General features: G+C 40.8%; 1 protein-coding gene across 2 annotated transcripts in view; it reads right to left on the reverse strand.

The window, feature by feature from the left end:
- The window catches only part of gucy1a2 (guanylate cyclase 1, soluble, alpha 2), a 167,878-nt gene that overhangs the window by 114,353 nt on the left and 33,491 nt on the right, over positions 1–20,034 (reverse strand). For both annotated transcript variants that reach the window (XM_063052867.1, XM_063052868.1), the window contains exon 3: positions 962–1,074. In XM_063052867.1, the coding sequence (XP_062908937.1) occupies positions 962–1,074 (113 nt within the window). The remainder of the gene's footprint in view (positions 1–961; positions 1,075–20,034) is intronic.

Genomic DNA, 20,034 nt, shown 5'->3' on the forward strand with positions numbered 1-20,034 from the left:
ACATACTCATATGGTGGAGGAACTCAGCAAGTCAGACATCATCACCTCTGTGGAGGGGAGTAAACAGTCTATGCTTTGGGCCGAGACCCTTCATCAGAATGGGAAAAGGAAGGGGGCAGTGACAGGTGAGACCAGGTGAAGGGGAAGGTGACACACACAAAATGCAGGAACAACTTAGCGGGCCAGTCAGCAGCTGTGGAAGAAGGTGGATGGGTGAAGGAGGGGAATGAAGTAAGAAGCTGGGAGGTGATCGGTGGAAGAGGTAAAGGGTTGAAGAAGAAGGAATCTGATTGGAGAGCACAGTGAACCACAAAAGAAAAGACAGGAGAAGAGGCATTAGAGGGAGGGGATGGGGCAGGGGTGAGAGGGGCACCAGAATGGGGAATGAAAAAAGAGAGAAGAAGGAGAAATTACCAGAAGTTTGAGAAATCAATTTTCATGGCATCAGGTTGGAGGCTACTCAGATGAAATATGACGTGTTGCTCCACCAACCTGAGTGTGTCCTCATTGTAGAGGTAGAGGAGGCTAAGGATTGACATATCAAAATGTGAATGGGAAGTCAAATTGAAATTTGCTTCTTTCTGTTTTTGTTTCTCTCTGTAATCCATTGCCAGGTCATTCAGGGGGCTGTCAGGTTTTCAATGTATTTACCAGCTCTCCCTAACAGTGAACATACACTAAACTGAATTATATACAAGTAAACTTTTCAATGACATGAAAAATCAACAAAGCAGAAACTCCATATGGAATTAGGAGCCACATCAATGGTGCCCATTGAGAAAGTGTTTCAAAGCAACATTAATCAGAACTATATTTGATTATGTAGTGTATGAGAGTCTTGGATCAAATTAACTGCTGCTGGCATGATCAAAATGACACCCAAGTAATTTCTGACTTACAAAGTTATTTTGCAGCTAAAACAACACTTTAAGTGACATTGAGAATAACAAAACGATTCTACCAAGGACATTTGCTGAGCATTGTAGTATTCCTGAGACATCTTCCAGCTCCTCACTGACAGACTGATCTGCGCTTGGGCATCTGTTTGATGGTTGCAGGTCTCTCTCCAATTCTCTGCAATTGAAGCAACACAACAGGTTTTAGCTTTTAGTGTAACATACATGCACACAGAGAGGAGAAAAAAAACTTAACTATCGCTACCTTGAGCTTCCTTCAGGCATGGAATTGAGGTTAAAGCTTAAAGGTTGATAAGGTTTGCCACATTTGAACGTAATTTACATGATAAGACAACTAATCCTGACTGTAGCCCCACATGCCAATACTGCAAAGGAGATAACTGCTTCAGAGGTGAATGTGGTGTTCAGTGACTGGAATTCTGAGACACCTGTGCAAAATCCATAAGGCTTAAGAAAGCATCTGAGCAATTGACTGGAAATCTACATGATCAGGTACAGGCTTTTTTAAAGGGATGCACTTGCGTTGCAAGCTAAGCGATTCTTCAGTGTAATATATGCTTAGAGCTCCACTAACTTACTGAAATTTATAGCGGTGTGTAGACATATTCAGTCCACATTTTGCCACGGCAATGCATACAGTACCTAAAAGGCAGCTGTCTGATATCACTGCACCAAGGTAGTATTGAGCCAGGTCTTCCAATGACCAGAGAGCTCCCTGACCTCTCCAGTTTCATGTTATCAGGATTATGTAGTGTGTGTGAACCACATGCAATCTCTCAGCAGGTTTCATTTCCCAGATGATTTGAAAACCGAATACAGTCGACCATTGGCATATGATTTCATACTGACAGTTCTCCATAATTTCAATCTAGCTGGAGGAGAATGGCACAGAGGGAGTGAGAGAAGAAGGAGACAGAGAGGGAGGAGGGAAAGAAGAAGGAGAGAGAGGCGGGAGTGAAAGGAGAAGGGGGGGAGAGAAGGAGAGGGAGAGAGGGAGAGAAGGCGGGAGGGAGAGAGGGAGAGAGGGAGGGGTAGGGGTAGGGGTAGAGGGAGAGGGAGAGGGAGAATAAAGGAGACTGGATGTCCCAAGCCTGAGGAAGTCGCAGAGAAATATACAAGATATTGGGTGTGAACAATCAATGTAATTTTAAAACTGTGATCTCTTGAAGTATTTTTCCAAATAACTAACTCTTCTTTGAGTTGCAACATTGTTTTGTAGAAAGTTCCAGAAACAGTCCGTGAAGAGCACACAAATAAGCTATACACACTCTGAGTTCCTTACATTTCAAGTCTGTAAGTTAGCATATTCTATCAGGCACTTCATTGGAGTTTAGGTGCCCACTGAGCAAGCACACATTGCAGGAAATGCTAGGGAGAGGCAGAGATAACACGAGGGAGAATTGATACTGGGTTGTAGGTTTGTAATTATGAGGACTAGGAAAGATGATGCTCAGGAACAGGCGGGGACTAAAATTCAGGAGGACTGGGAAGATTGGAGATATGGAGGTCTGGGAAGATAACAGCACTTTCTGTGTACCTCCTGTATGTCAGTGACATTCAGCAGAGCAGGTGCAGCAATGCTTCAGAACTATCTGGATTGCCAGTAGCAAGAGCAATCCGCTGTTGCAAAGACTGGGAAATGCCACTAGCCACCTGTGGTAAACCATATATATATGTAGTAACTGGGTTACCTGCCTGGACATGCCCCTCTGCTGACTGCTCCTGCGGCTCCTCCCACAGACCCCTGAATGAAGGCGATTGTGCCACTGCTCCTCCCTCAGCATGGTGAAGGTCACATTTTACTGCTAATAAAAGACTTTCAGTATTTACTCTACTTCCAGTCTTTTGGAGTTATTAATAGTGCATCATCACCTGAGCTCTATATCCATTCAAACAACTTCCAATTAGAAGAGATGCAAGTTCGAGTAATTACAGCAGTAATTGTTGGTCATCCGGCAAAAGATCTGGCTCATTGTCCCAAGGTAGATTCTAGGTAAGATTCTTGATTGTATATTTTCTCACCATACAACTTACAATATAAGAGAATACACTGTGATACACATTTTCAGTGTGTATGTTCTGCTGTATATGATTATATGGTTTAGCTCTCTCTCTGACCCAAACTCCCTTAGAGCTTGATTTCCACAGTTAAAAGTTCAAAGAAAATTTATTATCAAAGTACATATATGTCACCATAAGCTACCTTGAGATTCATTTCTTGCGCAGGTATTTAGAGGAAAATAAAGAAATACAATAGAACTTATGAAAAGCTATAAATAAACAACCAATGTGCAACTGAAGACAAATTGTGCAAACAACAACAAGTAAATAAATAAATCTGAGTTGTAGACTCCTTGAAAGCGAATCTGTAGGTTATAGAATCAGTTCAGCATTGAGATGAGTGAAGTTATCCATGCTGCTTAAGGAGTCTTGACTAAAATATACTCCTTTTAAGGTATTATTTTGTGATTTTGAAAATTTAAATTCTGAACTGTTTCTTCCCAGTTTTTGTTTACTTTTTTCCACCTAGCCTGATTCTTCCACTTGAGAAGATAGGCATCAGCCCGCCACACGATCGTAGTGTGCACATCCACAGCAGGATGTGCCAGACATCAAACGGCTGTGACCCTATCTTTAATGTTCAGAATTAAACTCTGGTTATTCTCTCTGTCATAATTTTGGCACTAATTGCCAGAACCCACATATTTTATGGAGTAACAGTTTATTTTTAACATTTAAATAGACATATATTTAAACAGTTTTTCCATCCATTTAATTTTTTTTCAGTTTACTGGGAGTCAGTTTTTCCCATCTGTTTGGCATGTTTTAACTCATGCATAAAGAATGTGATTAGACTGCAAACTAAAATATTTCACACAATAATATTACCTTCACAGTGAGTGAATGAAATGCACATACAAAGACTCTTCCAATCCATGGCTATTACAAATAATTCAGGTTAATAGGCCAAGAATTTATAGTGCTTACACATGGTCAAAGATGGGCAGAAACTTTGTGATTTCGCGGAGGTTTGATATATTTAAATTATAGTTTACTTCATATTTAGCAGCTAGGCAGATCTCCCAGAACTTCAGTACTTTTTCAATCAGCAAACCATAATTTTGGCATCATGCCTGAGTCAGTACAAATTTCCAATTACACGCTAAAAGATAGGTTCACAGCCGTATATAGCTAACACTAAGAAGCAAAGGGAAAGGAACTTCAACCTGTTGATAATAAACTTTAAAAAAAAGTCTGGTCAGGATTACTGCCACACTCCTGGTAAGGTTGTGGCAGCAGAGACTAATCATAAATTTGGCTGAAGCCCCAGGCAGGATCAAGAACTAAAAATGTCACACGGTTTGAAGCCACTAGAAATCCGAATCATTCAGAGGAAGTTCCACACCCATAAAACCCTCTGATAACAGGTGCCAACAAAAAAGTGACACTTGAACACGTTTTGAAAATACTTTAAACTGCCATTTTGGTTGTTCCCTTATACTGAGAACATTACTGTTCTTAAAACAACTGCCTTTCTATTTCATTTTCCAATATCATAGGAACATCAATAAATGATTTAACCCATTAAGTGTGATCACATTTTACTGATATTAGGACAGATCTACAAATGAACTCCATATGCCTGACTCCATATTCCTCAATAGTTTTAGTCAACAGAAGTCTGGAAAGTTCTCATTAAAAAATAACAGCTGAGAGAGAATTAACTGCTGTCTGTGGGGCTTCCAAACTTCAACATCACTTTGCACATGGAAACATTCCCTTACAGCACTTTTAGAAGTTCTGGCTCTAATACCTGCACCACATATTTCTCATCCAGGACTCACCAACCACTGGAAATACTTTCTTTCATCTATTTCGCTGATTTCTCATTGGTTAGTTGGTCACAGGGGTGCGATTGGATGGCATGGGTTTGGTGAGCTGGAAGATACCATTACCATGCTGTATCTCTAAATGAAAAATAAATAAAATTTCAATCTAATCCTCATTTTACCTCCTATATTACAAGGAATGTATTATGTGTTTCTCTCATCTTTCTTCATAATTTTACCCTTGGAGCCCTGATAAATCTGTGCTACTTTCCTTCAAATCCCAAACTATACATCAAGTAGCTGTGTTGCAGAGCTACACACAGTAACACTTAACAGAGGAGGATGGAAGAAGAGTGAGAGAAAGATCATAGCCAGGAGAATCTTGCCTCTTTTGTCTGCTTCTACCTTTCTAAATAAATTGATACATAGTCTAATATTTCTGAAGGCAATGATTGGCAAATGTCTCCAACTTCAACAGTCAGAATTCCAGTCGCTTATCCATGGCTGGACCAATTTTCTATGAAATCATTGCTACTGCCGTCCTGCATTTCTTAGCCTTTGGATAAGTCCATTCAGAGGTTGATCATTTATGTCATGTGCCATGTTTTGCAACATACTGCTGGCTACAGGATAACACAGAAGATTTCCACTTAAGGAAAAGATAATTCACATCCTTCTCTTGAACATAGAACATAGAATATAGGATTATTCAGGGCTTCAGGGCTTCAAACAGTTGTTGATTAAGAGTTTGCATTAGTGCAATACAATACTGCAGCATGCTTTCACTCATAGTATGGATGTCCATCTGTTTAACCAAAAGGGAAGAACATATAACATAGAAGAGTACAGCACAGTACAGGACCTTCGGCCCACATTGTTGTGCCGACCCTCAAACCCTGCCTCCCATATAACCCCCCCCACCTTAAATTCCTCCATATACCTGTCTAGTAGTCTCTTAGATTTCACTAGTGTATCTGCCTCCACCACTGACTCAGGCAGTGCATTCCATGTACCTACCACTCTCTGAGTAAAAAACCTTCCTCTAATATCCCCCTTGAACTTCCCACCACTTACCTTAAAGCCATGTCCTCTTGTATTGAGCAGTGGTGCCCTGGGGAAGAGGCGCTGGCTATCCACTCTATCTATTCCTCTTAATATCTTGTACACCTCTATCATGTCTCCTCTCATCCTCCAAGTGTGGCCTAACCAGAGATTTATAGAGCTGCATTTATAGAGCTTCGCGACTCTTAAACTCTATCCCTCGACTTATGAAAGTTAACACCCCATAAGCTTTCTTAACTACCCTATCTACCTGTGAGGCAATTTCCAGGGATCTGTGGACATGTACCCCCAGATCCCTCTGCTCCTCCACACTACCAAGTGTCCTGCCATTTACTTTGTACTCTGCCTTGGAGTTTGTCCTTCCAAAGTGTACCACCTCACACTTCTCCGGGTTGAACTCCACCTGCCACTTCTCAGCCCACTTCTGCATCCTATCAATGTCTCTCTGCAATCTTTGACAATCCTCTACACTATCTACAACACCACCAACCTTTGTGTCGTCTGCAAACTTGCCAACCCACCCTTCTACCCCCACATCCAGGTCATTAATAAAAATCACGAAAAGTAGAGGTCCCAGAACCGATCCTTGTGAGACACCACTAGTCTCAACCCTCCAATCCAAATGTACTCCCTCCACCACGACTCTCTGCCTTCTGCAGGTAAGCCAGTTCTGAATCCACCTGGCCAAACTTCCCTGGATCCCATGCCTTCTAACTTTCTGAATAAGCCTACCATGTGGAACCTTGTCAAATGCCTTACTAATATCCATGTAAATCCCATCCACTGCACTACCCTCATCTATATGCCTAGTCACCTCCTCAAAGAACTCTATCAGGCTTGTTAGACACGATCTGCCCTTCACAAAGCCATGCTGACTGTCCCTGATCAGACCATGATTCTCTAAATGCCCATAGATCCTATCTCTAAGAACCTTTTCCAACATAGTTCCCACGACAGACGTAAGGCTCACTGGTCTATAATTACCCGAACTATCCCTACTGCCTTTTTTGAACAAGGGGACAACATTCGCCTCCCTCCAATCCTCCGGTACCATTCCCGTGGACAACAAGGACATAAAGATCCTAGCCAGAGGCTCAGCAATCTCGTCCTTCGCCTCGTGGAGCAGCCTCGGGAATATTCTGTCAGGACCCAGGGACTTATCCATCCTAATGTATTTTAACAACTCCAACACCTCCTCTCCCTTAATATCAACATGCTCCAGAACATCAACCTCACTCATACTGTCCTCATCGTCATCAAGTTCCCTCTCATTGGTGAATACCGAAGAGAAGTATTCATTGAGGACCTCGCTCACTTCCACAGCCTCCAGGCACATCTTCCCACCTTTATCTCTAAACGGTCCTATCTTCACTCCTGTCATCCTTTTGTTTTTCACATAATTGAAGAATGCCTTGGAGTTTTCCTTTACCCTACTCGCCAAGGCCTTCTCATGCCCCCTTCTTGCTCTTCTCAGCCTCTTCTTAAGCTCCTTTCTTGCTTCCCTATATTCCTTAATAGACCCATCTGATCCTTGCTTCCTAAACCTCATGTATGCTGCCTTCTTCCATCTGACTAGATTTTCCACCTCCCTTGTCACCCATGGTTCCTTCACCCTACCATTCTTTATCTTCCTCACCGGGACAAATTTATCCCTAACATCCTGCAAGAGATCCCTAAACATCGACCTGTAGTAGATAACATACGGCAGTATAGAAAAAAATTGCTGATTGTATGCTTGGAGATTCAGGAGTGATGGACACTTAAAGTGGTCAGGGTATTACAAAAATTTAGAGCGTTGCCAGTTGGAAAGGCTATCATTAACTACATTATTCCCAAAATGCTTGAGTGATCCTTTCAGCACTGGGCAGTTGTAGTATCCTTGTGGGCGTACAAAAGGCTGCTGCTTCTGCTTGGCTAGTCCGTTGGGACTGAGGCTGACTTGTTCAAGTCCGGTTTTGTGTGTGTTTTGGTGGCTACTGCAGCCAATCTGGAAACCATAGGCTCTTCCACAGACAGGGTGGGAGCACAGGTAGCATGATAGGTGGTACATCCCTTCTGTTATTTATACAGGGCTTTTGTGTGTTGTCGCTACATGACCCTGAGGTTCCCCAAAACTGCATTTCTCCACTTTGAATGATCATACAGCAAAGGTTCCCAGGACTATATTGGAACATAGGATTTCTTCAAGAAAGCTTGAGAACATTTTTTTTTCTTTTTCCATCTGATAATTTCCTTCCACAACAGAGTGGAATAGAACGTCCATTTCTGGAGACTGGTGTCAGTCGTGTGAATCGTGTGGTTTTTCCGGCACTAAGACTGATAATAGTGACCTCAATACTGGGGATGTTGGCCTGATGTTGGTTTATTCTTCAGGTAAACTTGGATGATTTTACTAAGTCAGCAATGATGAGATGTTTCCAGTGCCTTCAGATAGATGTGTGCTGTAATCTAGGTCTCAGAAGTATATCAAAGGGCAGGGCCTACTCTACCATGGGCCCAGGTCCAAGGTCTTGATCTTCAAATATTTCCTTACCTGATCAACCAATGGTGATGCTAGAGCATTGAAGGCAGTGGTGACTTCCATTATAGATGTCTTCCTTTGTCGTGAGCTGGGCCCTGAGTTGTGAGAAGTAGTCACAAACAAGAGAAAAGCTGTAGATGCTGGAAATCCTAGTAACACACACAAAATGCTGGAGGAACTCAGCAGGACAGGCAGCATCCATGGAAATGAGTAAACAGTCAACATCTTGTGCGTGTTGTGTGAAGTGGTACCTGTTTTCCAGAATCTTGGCATGAACTTTTATTATTGGAAGGCAGTGAGATGCAGCAGGGGCTGACTATTGTCTTGCAGATGTTCAGTGTGAAGGCCATTCTCTCATAAGTTCAGTGAATGTATTGTCGACATCTTGGAGCTCATCTTTCAAATACAGTGGATTGTAGTTAATTGGCTATTTCTTTCTTTTTACAAACTATAATTACATTTGAGTTGGTCCCTTAATGGGTATTGCTTCTCTTGAGTTAAACTTACAGACCTTCTCAGAGAATTTTGATTCATTTAATGCTAAAGAGAATTTTTCTCTATTAAGGGCTAGCTTGACTAGTTCCTTGGATGTTGTTAGATATACCTGATAGGCCCTGAAGATTTATTTACCTTCATATATGGCACACTTTAGGCACGTTTATTGACTGTGCAAATACCTGCCAAATTTGCACAAGTAAATTACGGGTTTCATAAAGTTCAATTCCTGCTTCAGTCTAAAAGACTGCTCTTTTACTCTCTAACACTATCTGATCTTGGTCTGAATGATTAGAAATGTTTATAATGCTGTTTACTCAAAAAAAAACAACTCTAACCAACCACGTACGCACCGGAAATCTCTTAGTTGCAGTGCATTCTTCTACTTGTCAATCATTCATGTGCCACCTGGGAAAGGAAGTCCAAACCTAGATTTAATCTTCTCCCTGGGCCTCAAAATAGAACCTTCTTATTTTGCGAAAATCCATGTCCATCAATTGGAAGTCTTATCATTTTCCCTTGACCTGCAATGGTATTACCATCGTCCAATTCCCCATCAGAAGTATTTTACTTTAGAGATACAGCACTGTAACAAGCCTTCCAGCCCAACAAGCCAACACAACCCATGTGACCAATTTACCTACTAACCAATACGTCTTTGGAATATTGGAGGAAACCAGAGCACCTGGAGGAAACCCACACAGTCACAAGAAGAATGAACAAACTCCTTACAGACAGCGGTGGAAAGGAACTCACATCACAGATAAGCTAACTGCTACACCACTGTGCTAATTAAATACCCTGCTTAGAATCCAACCTTGTCCAGGCACTTAATTACTGAGGATCAGACACCACTGCAACAAGAGATTCACCACTTTATTCACAGAACTCATCTACCATCTACAAAGCACAACATAAAGAAGGACCATGGATGTATTTCTATGCACCATTTTAGTCACCTCTTCAAAAGGTTCACTGATGTTCATAAGAAATGACTTACACTTTACAAGTTAAATCTGAGCAGCAGAAAATTTAAGATAGTCAGTCACTCCATTAAAAAGTATTGAATCTGGCAACTTCCCACTGAAGAATATGAGGCTAAACTGGTCTCTGGTTTCCTGTGCTCATTTCATTTAAGAAATATGGCATGACATTTGAAATTCTGCAATCTAAGGAAGTGATTCCTGACTCTAGTTTACATTGCATAATTATAGTTGTCAGTGCCTGTCTTTAAAACCTGCAATGTAACACTGTCTGAGGGATTTGTCATTCTTTAATATCCATAATACATGTTACGTGTTTTCCTAATGACAGGAGATTGATTAAAGTGTTCTTACATTGTCTGGAGTTTGAATATGATTTCATCGAAATATTGAAGACTATGAGATAAATTAACAAGATCAATGTGTTCTCTTACAACAAAGAAAATGGCAAAAACCATCTTGTCCAAGACATTTGTTACTCATTAATGTTATTGTTCTCTTCTTCATCTCTATTCTGCCAACATTCACTTGGGTGAGTCTCAGCAGATAATTTAATATTGATTTTCTATGTGATACCTGTCATGCTTCTCCTCTTCTTCCACTGAATAATGTAACCAAATAATTCTACTTTCATCCTTTTTCTCTTTTAATTTAGAGGTTCACAAGGTCTCAAAGGAATCTCATGGTTATTATTACATTCTCCTTGTTTTTTTTCTCTCTATAGTCTGCACCGGTACTTAAATGTACTATCAATATTTACTGTGATTTGTATCTTTCCCGTCAGTTGCCAGAATCTGCATTAGTTTTACCCAGTTTGAAAGCTTTTTCCTTTTAACTTTAGATGATAACTTACCTCATTTATCAATGGATGCTTTTAAATCATGGAGCTCTTTCTTTGTTCCTACAACGTAGTATAAAATATTTTACTGAAACAATGGCTTCTTACCTGTATTGCACTTAAAGCTTGCCAACATTTTCAGCATCAGAAAGCACTTTCTATTATAACCAAATATTTTATGTTCCTGTCTCCTTATCCAGCTATTGTGTGACCTTTAGGTGAGATTGGCAATTTCTTGCCACTTTAGCTGTGCCCACTGGGATGTGGGTTGAGAATGTCACAGCTGCACTGCACACATAACCCAATCGTCTGCAGATGAAAATCCATCCCTTCATTCCGGATTCAGTCAGAAACATGGTCCCATGTGAGTACCCAAAAGTGAAGCCTTCTAATCATCTTCTTGTTCACCAAGCAGCAAGCAGCTGGAGCACCATGCTTAGAAAACTGCCTATTCTTCATGTGTTAAACTAAAACTTCTGACCAATTTAATAAATATGTGCATGCTGATTGTAAATTGGTGAGTGGAATAAACATCTAATCTATTAAATTTTTCAAAAATTCAAAAATTATACCTGATGTGCACACTCATGTTTGCAGTATGAATTGGAATTAGTTTATTATTGTCGCATGCACTAAGATACAGCAAAAAGCTTGTTCATTACATAGTGCATTGAGGTAGAACAAGGTAAAACAGCAACAGTGTAGAATAAAGTCTAACAGCTACAGAGAAAGTGCAATGCAGGTGAACGATAAGGTGCAGGATCATAACGAAGTAGATTTTGAGGTCAAGAGTCCAGCTTATTATACCAAAGAACCATTCAGTGGTCTTATAACAGCAGGATAGAAGCTGTCCTTGATCCTGGTGGTTTGTATCTCCTGCCCAATGAAAGAAGGGAGAATAGAGAACGTCTAGGGTGCATAGAGTCTTTGATTATATTGAATGCTTTACTGAAGCAGTGAGAAGTGTAGACAGAGTCCATGGAGGGGAGGCTGGTTTCTGTGGTATGCTGAGTTCTGTCCTCAACTCTCAGCAACTTCTTGCAGTTATGTGTAGAGCAGATGCCATACTAAGCCATAATGCATTGAGATAGGATACTTCCTATGTTTATATATCACAGTGGAATGATTATAGTGCTGGTATTTGTGTGCATGTGCGTTGCTGACTCTCACTGGAAATGTTCAGACAAGATGTAAGGAGCAAAGCTGGTTTTACAACAGCATTCCATTTTGATGCTGATGTTCCAGATAATGCCCTTTTTCAGCCTTGCTCAGCTGCGCATACACACTGTAGCAGGAAAGGAACCAACAACAGTTGACAACCATGTAAAAGAATCATCAACAACTTCCTGACGAAGGGTCTCCGTCCAAAATGCTGTTTATTCCTCACAATAAACACTGCCTGGATTTGAGTTGCTCCAGCATTTTGTGTGTGTATTAACAGCTTACAGGTTAGTTGTTAGGCCAATGTTATAACTGTACAATTATGAAGAGCTTTCTAGAGTCCTTCAGTGTCACCAGAGTGAACAAGGATCATGTCAAGCGATGAAGTGACCTGGTTTTAATTCTCCTCATCAAGACATGAGCACAGCAGAAAACATTCCCGTTGGAATAGAGAACGCTGGGAAAAGGAGGAGAGAATAATTTATTGTAAGAGGTTATTTCCACCCAGGGTGTTCACAGAGCAATTCTTCAACCTGAACATGGCTGTGCTTCAATGTGACATCCCCTCTAAAAGACCCCACCATAGCTGCTGTCACAAAGCAGGATGGCATTCATTTACTCCTTTTGAGCTCGTTCCAGGGTGGAGGCAGAAATGATTGCTACATCTTACCAGTTCACCATTCAGTATTGCACAATAAAACTGACTCTATTCAAAGAATGCTGAGGACGTCATTCGCTTTTCAAAGCGCACTGGTGGAGTGAGCACAGCGCCAGTTGCAAGCTTTCTAATGGTGCAGGACACCAGCAAACGACATAAGCATGTCATTGATATCACCAAAACAAATTCCATTCCCTCATCAAACAACTGAATTGCAATTGCAGACAGCAAATCATTCAGCCTCTGGCATTCTGACAGCTGCGGTGTTGCTTTCATTCTGCAGCTGTCCCCAGGGCAACTTCATCTGAGACACACGACAAACTGAAAAATGGCTATTGGGCAAGGGCCACCCAATATATACCAAAAGAATAAGATTGAACATCCACAAACATGGTATGGAAATGTGGATTGGTACATTGAAACAATGCTTCTGTTGACTGGATTATTTATGGGGCGGTTGAGTAGGGATTTGCGTTTGAAGATGGTTCCAGTACTCAACCAGCTGCATAGATTCACCATCGTGAAAGTACAATTCTTGCCACCAGTTTCAGCCAGCAGAGGAGCAGGGGAAGAAAGAAGGCTAAGTACATGGTAGATAGACAGACAGACTGTCTGTGAACAGTTCATTGAGTTATGATTTCCATAGTTCTCCATCTCGCCCACATTTCATTGCTGACAGTTTCTTGGCCATAGTGGAGAAACAGAAAGGCTACGTAAATATTTCAAACCAAATTTGTAAGTAAAAGCATGACCCACAGGATAAAAACTTCAACAAATCACCTTTGTGCAGTTACTAAGTACTTGTTCCCACACAATGCTACTCAATAGCGACAGCATGTCAGGGTAGGGAGTGTTCGACTGACCTCAAAGGCCTTTTATGAACAGTTTAAGGGTCAGACTGCACCATCTCGGAATGAGCACTGGCAGCCTGGTCTGCTTGACAAGGAAAATAAAGGCCATTGGCAGAGTCCAGGGATGGAGGAAACCTGCTGACATTGTGAAGGAAGATAACAAGTTTGTGCTCCACTGAACTGCCACCACCTATGTCAGCAACCCTTCTACTCTTTTGGAGGATAATTTGCTCTCCAAGCTCCTTTGGACACTGATGTGTGCAGAAGCATTCTAGCAGCAATCTGATCTACGCAAGAGCTGTATGATGGCCACGTTGTTTCTCAGTCGGAAGTGATTGTGGGATGAGGGAGAATCAGAATATTAAAATTTGATTTGGTATGATGATATTACTATTTTTGATGGTTACAGCCATCAAGCCGAGTGCTGGATATACCAAAGATGATGTGGGTATGATCACATAGGTGGGTCTTTCCCTCAAAGGGAAACTGGTGCCCTCAGCAGGTTTCCACCATTTCACTTCCAAGCACCATGGGGGAGGCAGCATGGATACAGCAATGCATTGGATAACCAACTGTCAGTGGCAATACTGATACCATCAAAGAGAGCATCGTAATACCAAACCAGAGTTTAACATTGTTGTGAGACAAGGATGGGGAGGTTTACTACAGTGCTAGGTAGGTGAGGTTGAAATAAACCAATGAATATTGAGTGTTAATCCTCAATCTGGATTATTTGGTGGCACAGTGCGTAGCAGTTAGCGTTATGTTTTAACAGCACCTCAACCCGGCTTCAATTCCACCACTATCTATGAAGAGTTTGGACATTAACTGCTCTGTTTTCCTCCGGGTGCTTCAGTTTCCTCCCACAGTCCAAAGATGTACAGGTTCAAAGGTTAATTTGTTGCAGGGGCTCATGGGCTGGAAGGGCCTGTCACCGAAATCTATCTCTAAATAAATAAATATATGAAGCGTAGCGGGGTTTTGACTACTGACCAGTTTTCCGCTGGTCTCATAACTGGTGTTTGAAGATTCATTCACTAAGCTTTAATGCACCCAGATGCTCAGAGCTATAAGCCTGACATCGACCATCACAGCTATTGCTCCCACCATCTTCTGAGAGTTTAGCTTTAGGCTGCTGGTTCTCAATGGATAAATAACATCAGTCCTCTTCTGTAAAGACCTGCAGTAAGCATCAAACATTTGGAGCCAGATTTCTCCCATGTTGTTCTATTTCTCAGTGTAGCAGGTCATAATAAATTCCAGAGCACATGCACGAGACACAATGCACCTCCCCTTTAAAAGCTTTAGACTGGCCTTAATTGACACTGGATGCTCTTGTTATTCACCCCTGCTGAGGTAACAAGCTAATAAACAGTCATATAGCGACCATGTATATAAGCACATTTGGCTCCCACCACTTTTTTGATAATCGTATGCACCTTAATCTGGTTACTATTATATTATAGTTACTTATGGCACAGATCTACTCTGCTAGACTTAAGCTGTTTTTTTTAGATTCTGAGAACTACTCTGACTCAAGAACATTGTAATAACTCTACCTCAGTCCTCACACCCTAGACTCTACAGTCCTGAACTCTACAGATTGCCTACTTCAGCAAAGATTCCACCATGTTCAAAAACACGGTATAAAGGTGAGTTGAGGATAGAAGTGACAACTCAGTTATCCCCACTTGCATCCCCTTAATCACCTAATCCCCTTAATTCAGGCCAAGGTGTAATTCTTTCTCTCCAGATGACTAATATACCAGTTTTCATCTGCTAAATTAAAAAGGCTAATTCACAGTTATATCTGACCATTACTTCCTGAACATACACATTTGTATACATCAATAGGCACAGATTAGAAAACAAGTGCTTATGATTCCAGGAGTGTCTACTTACCAATCTGCCATCAGCTATCTTTTGAAGCCTTGGGCATCTCTATTTTGATGACTCAAACATTTAAGGTTGCATTTAATTACTACAAAGATTTATGTAAACATTGGTTTCTATGTTACATTATATGTATTTGAAGACCAAATATTTTAGAACAAATTTTGCTTGCATAGATTCTGAATTGTGATTAACATGTATCATAAGGGAGCTAGAAGGTTGCACAACTAAAGGTGATTATAGGACAATGTTGGGAAAGGAGTTGAAAAAAAAATAACATTTTAAATCAAAACAAGGCAATAACTTTGTGATATACAAATATGTGTCTTTATTTCATAGTGACTTACAAAACAGTTACAAAAAAATTTCATTTAGTACAATCTGAAAAAAAAATGACTGTTACTTAATAATTTAGTGACATTGAAATGAAGTTGGATAATGCAAGTGATTTTTAAGTGAACATATCAGAGGTTCAGGTGTATCTGAATTCGAAAGGATTAAGGAAAAGAAACAATTTTGTTATTTTTTAGCATTATGTGATCAGGACATATGACTTTTGATAGCTTCTCATTTACTCAGATGGGGAACTCTCCATTCTTGAATTTGGCACTAAGGTGAAGATATCTTTCTGCCCATATCCACACTGAATTCTGTAATTGCACATTCAACATTTCTGTTAATCTGTAAATAAACTGCAACAGGCTCTTTGGTTGAATGGCGGAATCTGTTTTAACCCTTGGAAAAGGTTGCATTTTGCAGCATTCAGTGGGACAGTAACCATGTATGAGGGCGCCTACTTCCAGATTTAGCCTGAGGACACGAGGTGGGAGGAAATGGATTGCCAATTTAATAATTGCTCATTCCTCAATCTCTTCACAAGAGTAAATAATAGGGCTGGTTTGCCTGCAAGTCCATTACAAAGTTGTTCTTGTTGCTCCTGAAGTATCTGATTGGTTAATAATCACTAAGGTACAACATCCAGTTCCAGCTAAGGAGACCTTGGAAGATGCTGCATCTCCTGACACCAGTGCCAATGCTGCCAGCAGCCCCTTCCTCATTTATGATCAACAAATTGCCATGTATAAATGAAAGCGTCATTCTTACCAAACCCAGCAAGGTTTAATATCTGCTCTGGTAGAGATTTACAGGAGTTATGTGACTGCGTGCCCTGAAAGCACATGTCTACTTCCTTTGAAAAGGAAAAGTTTCCATCATCTTCCTGTTGCACCTCTTGTAGGAAAGGTCTAGGGCTGTGGATTAGCATTGTTAAGATAAAAACAGTGAAGGCTTTCCATATGCTAATGATTTAACTATCACTTGCCACTCGCATCCTATCCCGAGTGAGCGTCTACTACTTAATGAAATGGAATCCCGTCACTGGGTGCTTTGGGTCCCAATCTCCAGTAACCATGCATTCAGACATACAGGTTATCTACAAGATCCACTTCTCAGCAAATGTCAGCCGGAGGGATACCTTTGGTTTTCTACCTCTTCTTGATGCTCTGCTGTTAGTCCTCCTACAAGAAAGGGAATAAGAGATTAGCAGCTGTGAGTAAAGGAATGAGTAAAGTGAATAGCTAGATGGAGAACATTCATTGATGGTGACTATGAGTGAGAGGCATGACATTACAAATGACAAGGCTGATTTCCCGTGGTGGCAAGGCAAATGGGGGTGACAGCAAGTGTATAGACAGGGCGTGCTGGAGTAGACAAAAGGGCAGAGTGAAAAGGGTGGATTACGATGCACATAAGAATGTAAGTGCCACTGTGCCCACCTTTCCTGACTTGATGTATCATTAAATTCCATGGGGCACTGAGTCCTGGGGTGGGGGGACCACTCTCCTGTTGCTGACTTCTGCTACAGAGTTCTTCCTTCCATCTGTAGAGAAGATAATCTCACCAGCATGACATCCAGTGAGACACCAGTGAACGTGGGGACATCAGTAGATCAGGGTACTGACCATCAAACGTGATGCTTGTAATGTGGCCCTAATTATCCAAGCTGAAATTGAATCGTATGCCTCCTTATGCTCGCTCTGCCCATTTATCCAGAAAATCCCAGACTAATCGGTTATTGAAATGTTCCTTCCATGCACTGCAGAGAAAAAATAATCAGCACTTCCTACCTGCTGTCAGGCTCTCCACAGTCCCCCCCATTCCTAGTCCCTGAGGAGCTATATGTTTAAGTTCAATTTAATGAATCCAGCACTGAAATTAATATACGTTGAAGTATAATAGTTTGACTTTTGTAGATAGCAGCACCATGGCCCTCCTGTTATTCCCATCATTTAAGATTTTTTGGTTCACTTGTTGTGCTCTCCATTGCACCCATGTCCCCAAAAGAGTCAATTACAATGACTTTCAAAAGAACATTCCAGTTCATCTTTCTCATCGCATGTTCTTTCTTCCCACCTCCCTCCAAAACAGCCTTTCTCCAAACCTTTCTGGTGAATTTGTACTCTGTACTTTCTGAACTGCTTCCTGCATTGGATGTCTCCTCCATGGCTTTGTGGCCAAAACGCTGTAAAGTATTTCAGGAGCACTGCACAGTTTAAATATGGTTTGTTTAGCTTGTACTTGACTGTTTTCAATATGCAGGTCAGCAGATGGCTGACATGTGTATATGTTAAGTGTTCGTTTTGGCTTTAGCATTAGAATAGTTTTGTGACCTCTCACAGACATGATAAAAATATTTCTATAAATTCCATAACAATAAATATCTTCTGAAGAAGGCAAAGATTGAAGAAACACACACAAAATGCTGAAGGAGCTGAGTAGGTCAGGCAGCATCTATGGAGGAGGAACTCAGCAGGTCCGGCAGCATCTGTGGAAACGATGAATCCACATTTCGGGCCAGAACCCTTCATCAGGTTCCGGCCCGAAACATCGAGTCATCGTTTCCACGGATGCTGCCCGACCTGCTGAGTTCCTCCAGCATGTTGTGAGTGTTGCTTTGATCCCGGCATCTGCAGATTATTTTCTGTTTAGCATCTATGGAGGGATAGAGACAATTGATGATTCGAGCTGAGATCATCTGCTACTTATTCCTCCCCATAGATGCTGACTGATCTGCTGAGTTCCTCCAGCATTTTGTGTGTGCAGTCCCAGACTTCCAGCATCTGCAGAACTTCTGATGTCTCCAAAAACAAAGTGTAATTGGGAGGAGAGAATGATGTGGCTAATGAAGGCTGGTTTGGGGTGATCATATTTATCATTCCAATCAGGAAGGTCCATGGAATCTATGAGAAAATGGCAAGTTTGATTACAAACAGGTTCAGTGGAGGAAAACAGTCAATAGGTTTGTAATGACCAGGGGGCTATGTGCAGTGGGACCCTGCAGAGCTCACAACTAGGGTCCCCTATTTGGAATGAGCTGTTGGAGCACGATTAAAAGCTTGTTAGGAAGACTTACAGTATAGTTGACTGCACAGAAGAAATTCTAAGCTGTAGGAATTTACCAGTGGACTAGTTAAGTGGTCACAAAAGTGGCAAATTGAACTCAGGAGTATGAGGTAATATGTCTGGGGAGAGCAAACAAGGCAAGGAGATGCATGATAAATGGAGGTTAGTGGACGTATAGAGTAGCAGAGATATCTTACAGTGTTTACCCGCTGCTCCCTAAAGATGATGGAGCAGGAAGAAAAGATGGTTTGAATAGCAAATGGATTGCTTGCCTTTTATCGGTGGAGAGGGGGAGGTACTAAAGCTGTATAACATAGCCGATGGGTTGCAACTAGAATATCGTGCATAGTTTTAGTCACCACAGCAAAGATGCTTTAGCAGTTGAAAGGGTACAGAGGAATCGATAGTGCCGCAGACAGGACTAAAGGATTATAGCTATGAGAAGAAACTAACTAAAGAAGGATTATTTTCTTGAAACAGAGAATTCAGAAGAAATTTATGAGATATCTAGAAACCTTAATAAAATGAACAAATAGGATTGGCCTTTGTAGAGAAGCTGATGACTCAGGAGTATAGATTTTAAGTTAATTGTTAAAAGTATCTCGGAGGAATTGAATAAAATTTTCCACAATAATAGCTCAATAAAATGAGAAAATATGACATAGAGAGCTGAGATGGGAGTCTAAAATGAATCACTTTGTGCAAATACTTCAGGAATAAAGCGGAGTAATTTCAGTGAGATGCTCAGCTTGATTCATTGCTGGGAGACAGGAAGTGGTTAATAAGGGTCTTAAAGGAGCATTAAGGTAGAACAGAATAAGATGCTCGAAGGAGAAGTACCCAAGGAATAGGAAAGGAGAGAAAAAAATAATTTAGTATAAAGTTTAATTTAGTGACAAGTATTATAATCTTATCATGGAGTTAACTGTGAACTTCTCTAATCTACATTAACTTTCTGAGTCTGTTATGACACAAATGGGAAACCTAATGCTTTAAACTTTGGGCCTTTAGTGCAGCATTTTACTGTTCCAGACACTTCGAAATAACTCCTTTAATGAATAACCACTTTCATTCACTCTTCAATGCCTCATCCTTTCTTATTCTTGTATTCACTCTAAATAGCTGCCGAATTGAATTGAGCTGTCAAATGTTTTTTGAAGTTGTGGAAGTTCACTATATTGCAAAGATAACTGCAATACCTAATTTTTAGCAAGCAGTATTTTTTTTCTATTCAGAATCCATTGGGAGCTTCTGTTTCTTTACAAGTTTACAGATAATCCTGAAGTTTGCCAATGTTAGTCAAAGCCTATTTTACACAAGATTTAACAAAATAACAATTAACAAGGTTTATAGATATCAGATTCTTCTTAGCCTCTTTGTTAAAAACCGACTCATTGTTGGCACATTTATAGTCTATTGTTAC

Source organism: Mobula hypostoma, chromosome 7, assembly GCF_963921235.1.
Source record: "Mobula hypostoma chromosome 7, sMobHyp1.1, whole genome shotgun sequence".
Taxonomy (NCBI): domain Eukaryota; kingdom Metazoa; phylum Chordata; class Chondrichthyes; order Myliobatiformes; family Myliobatidae; genus Mobula; species Mobula hypostoma.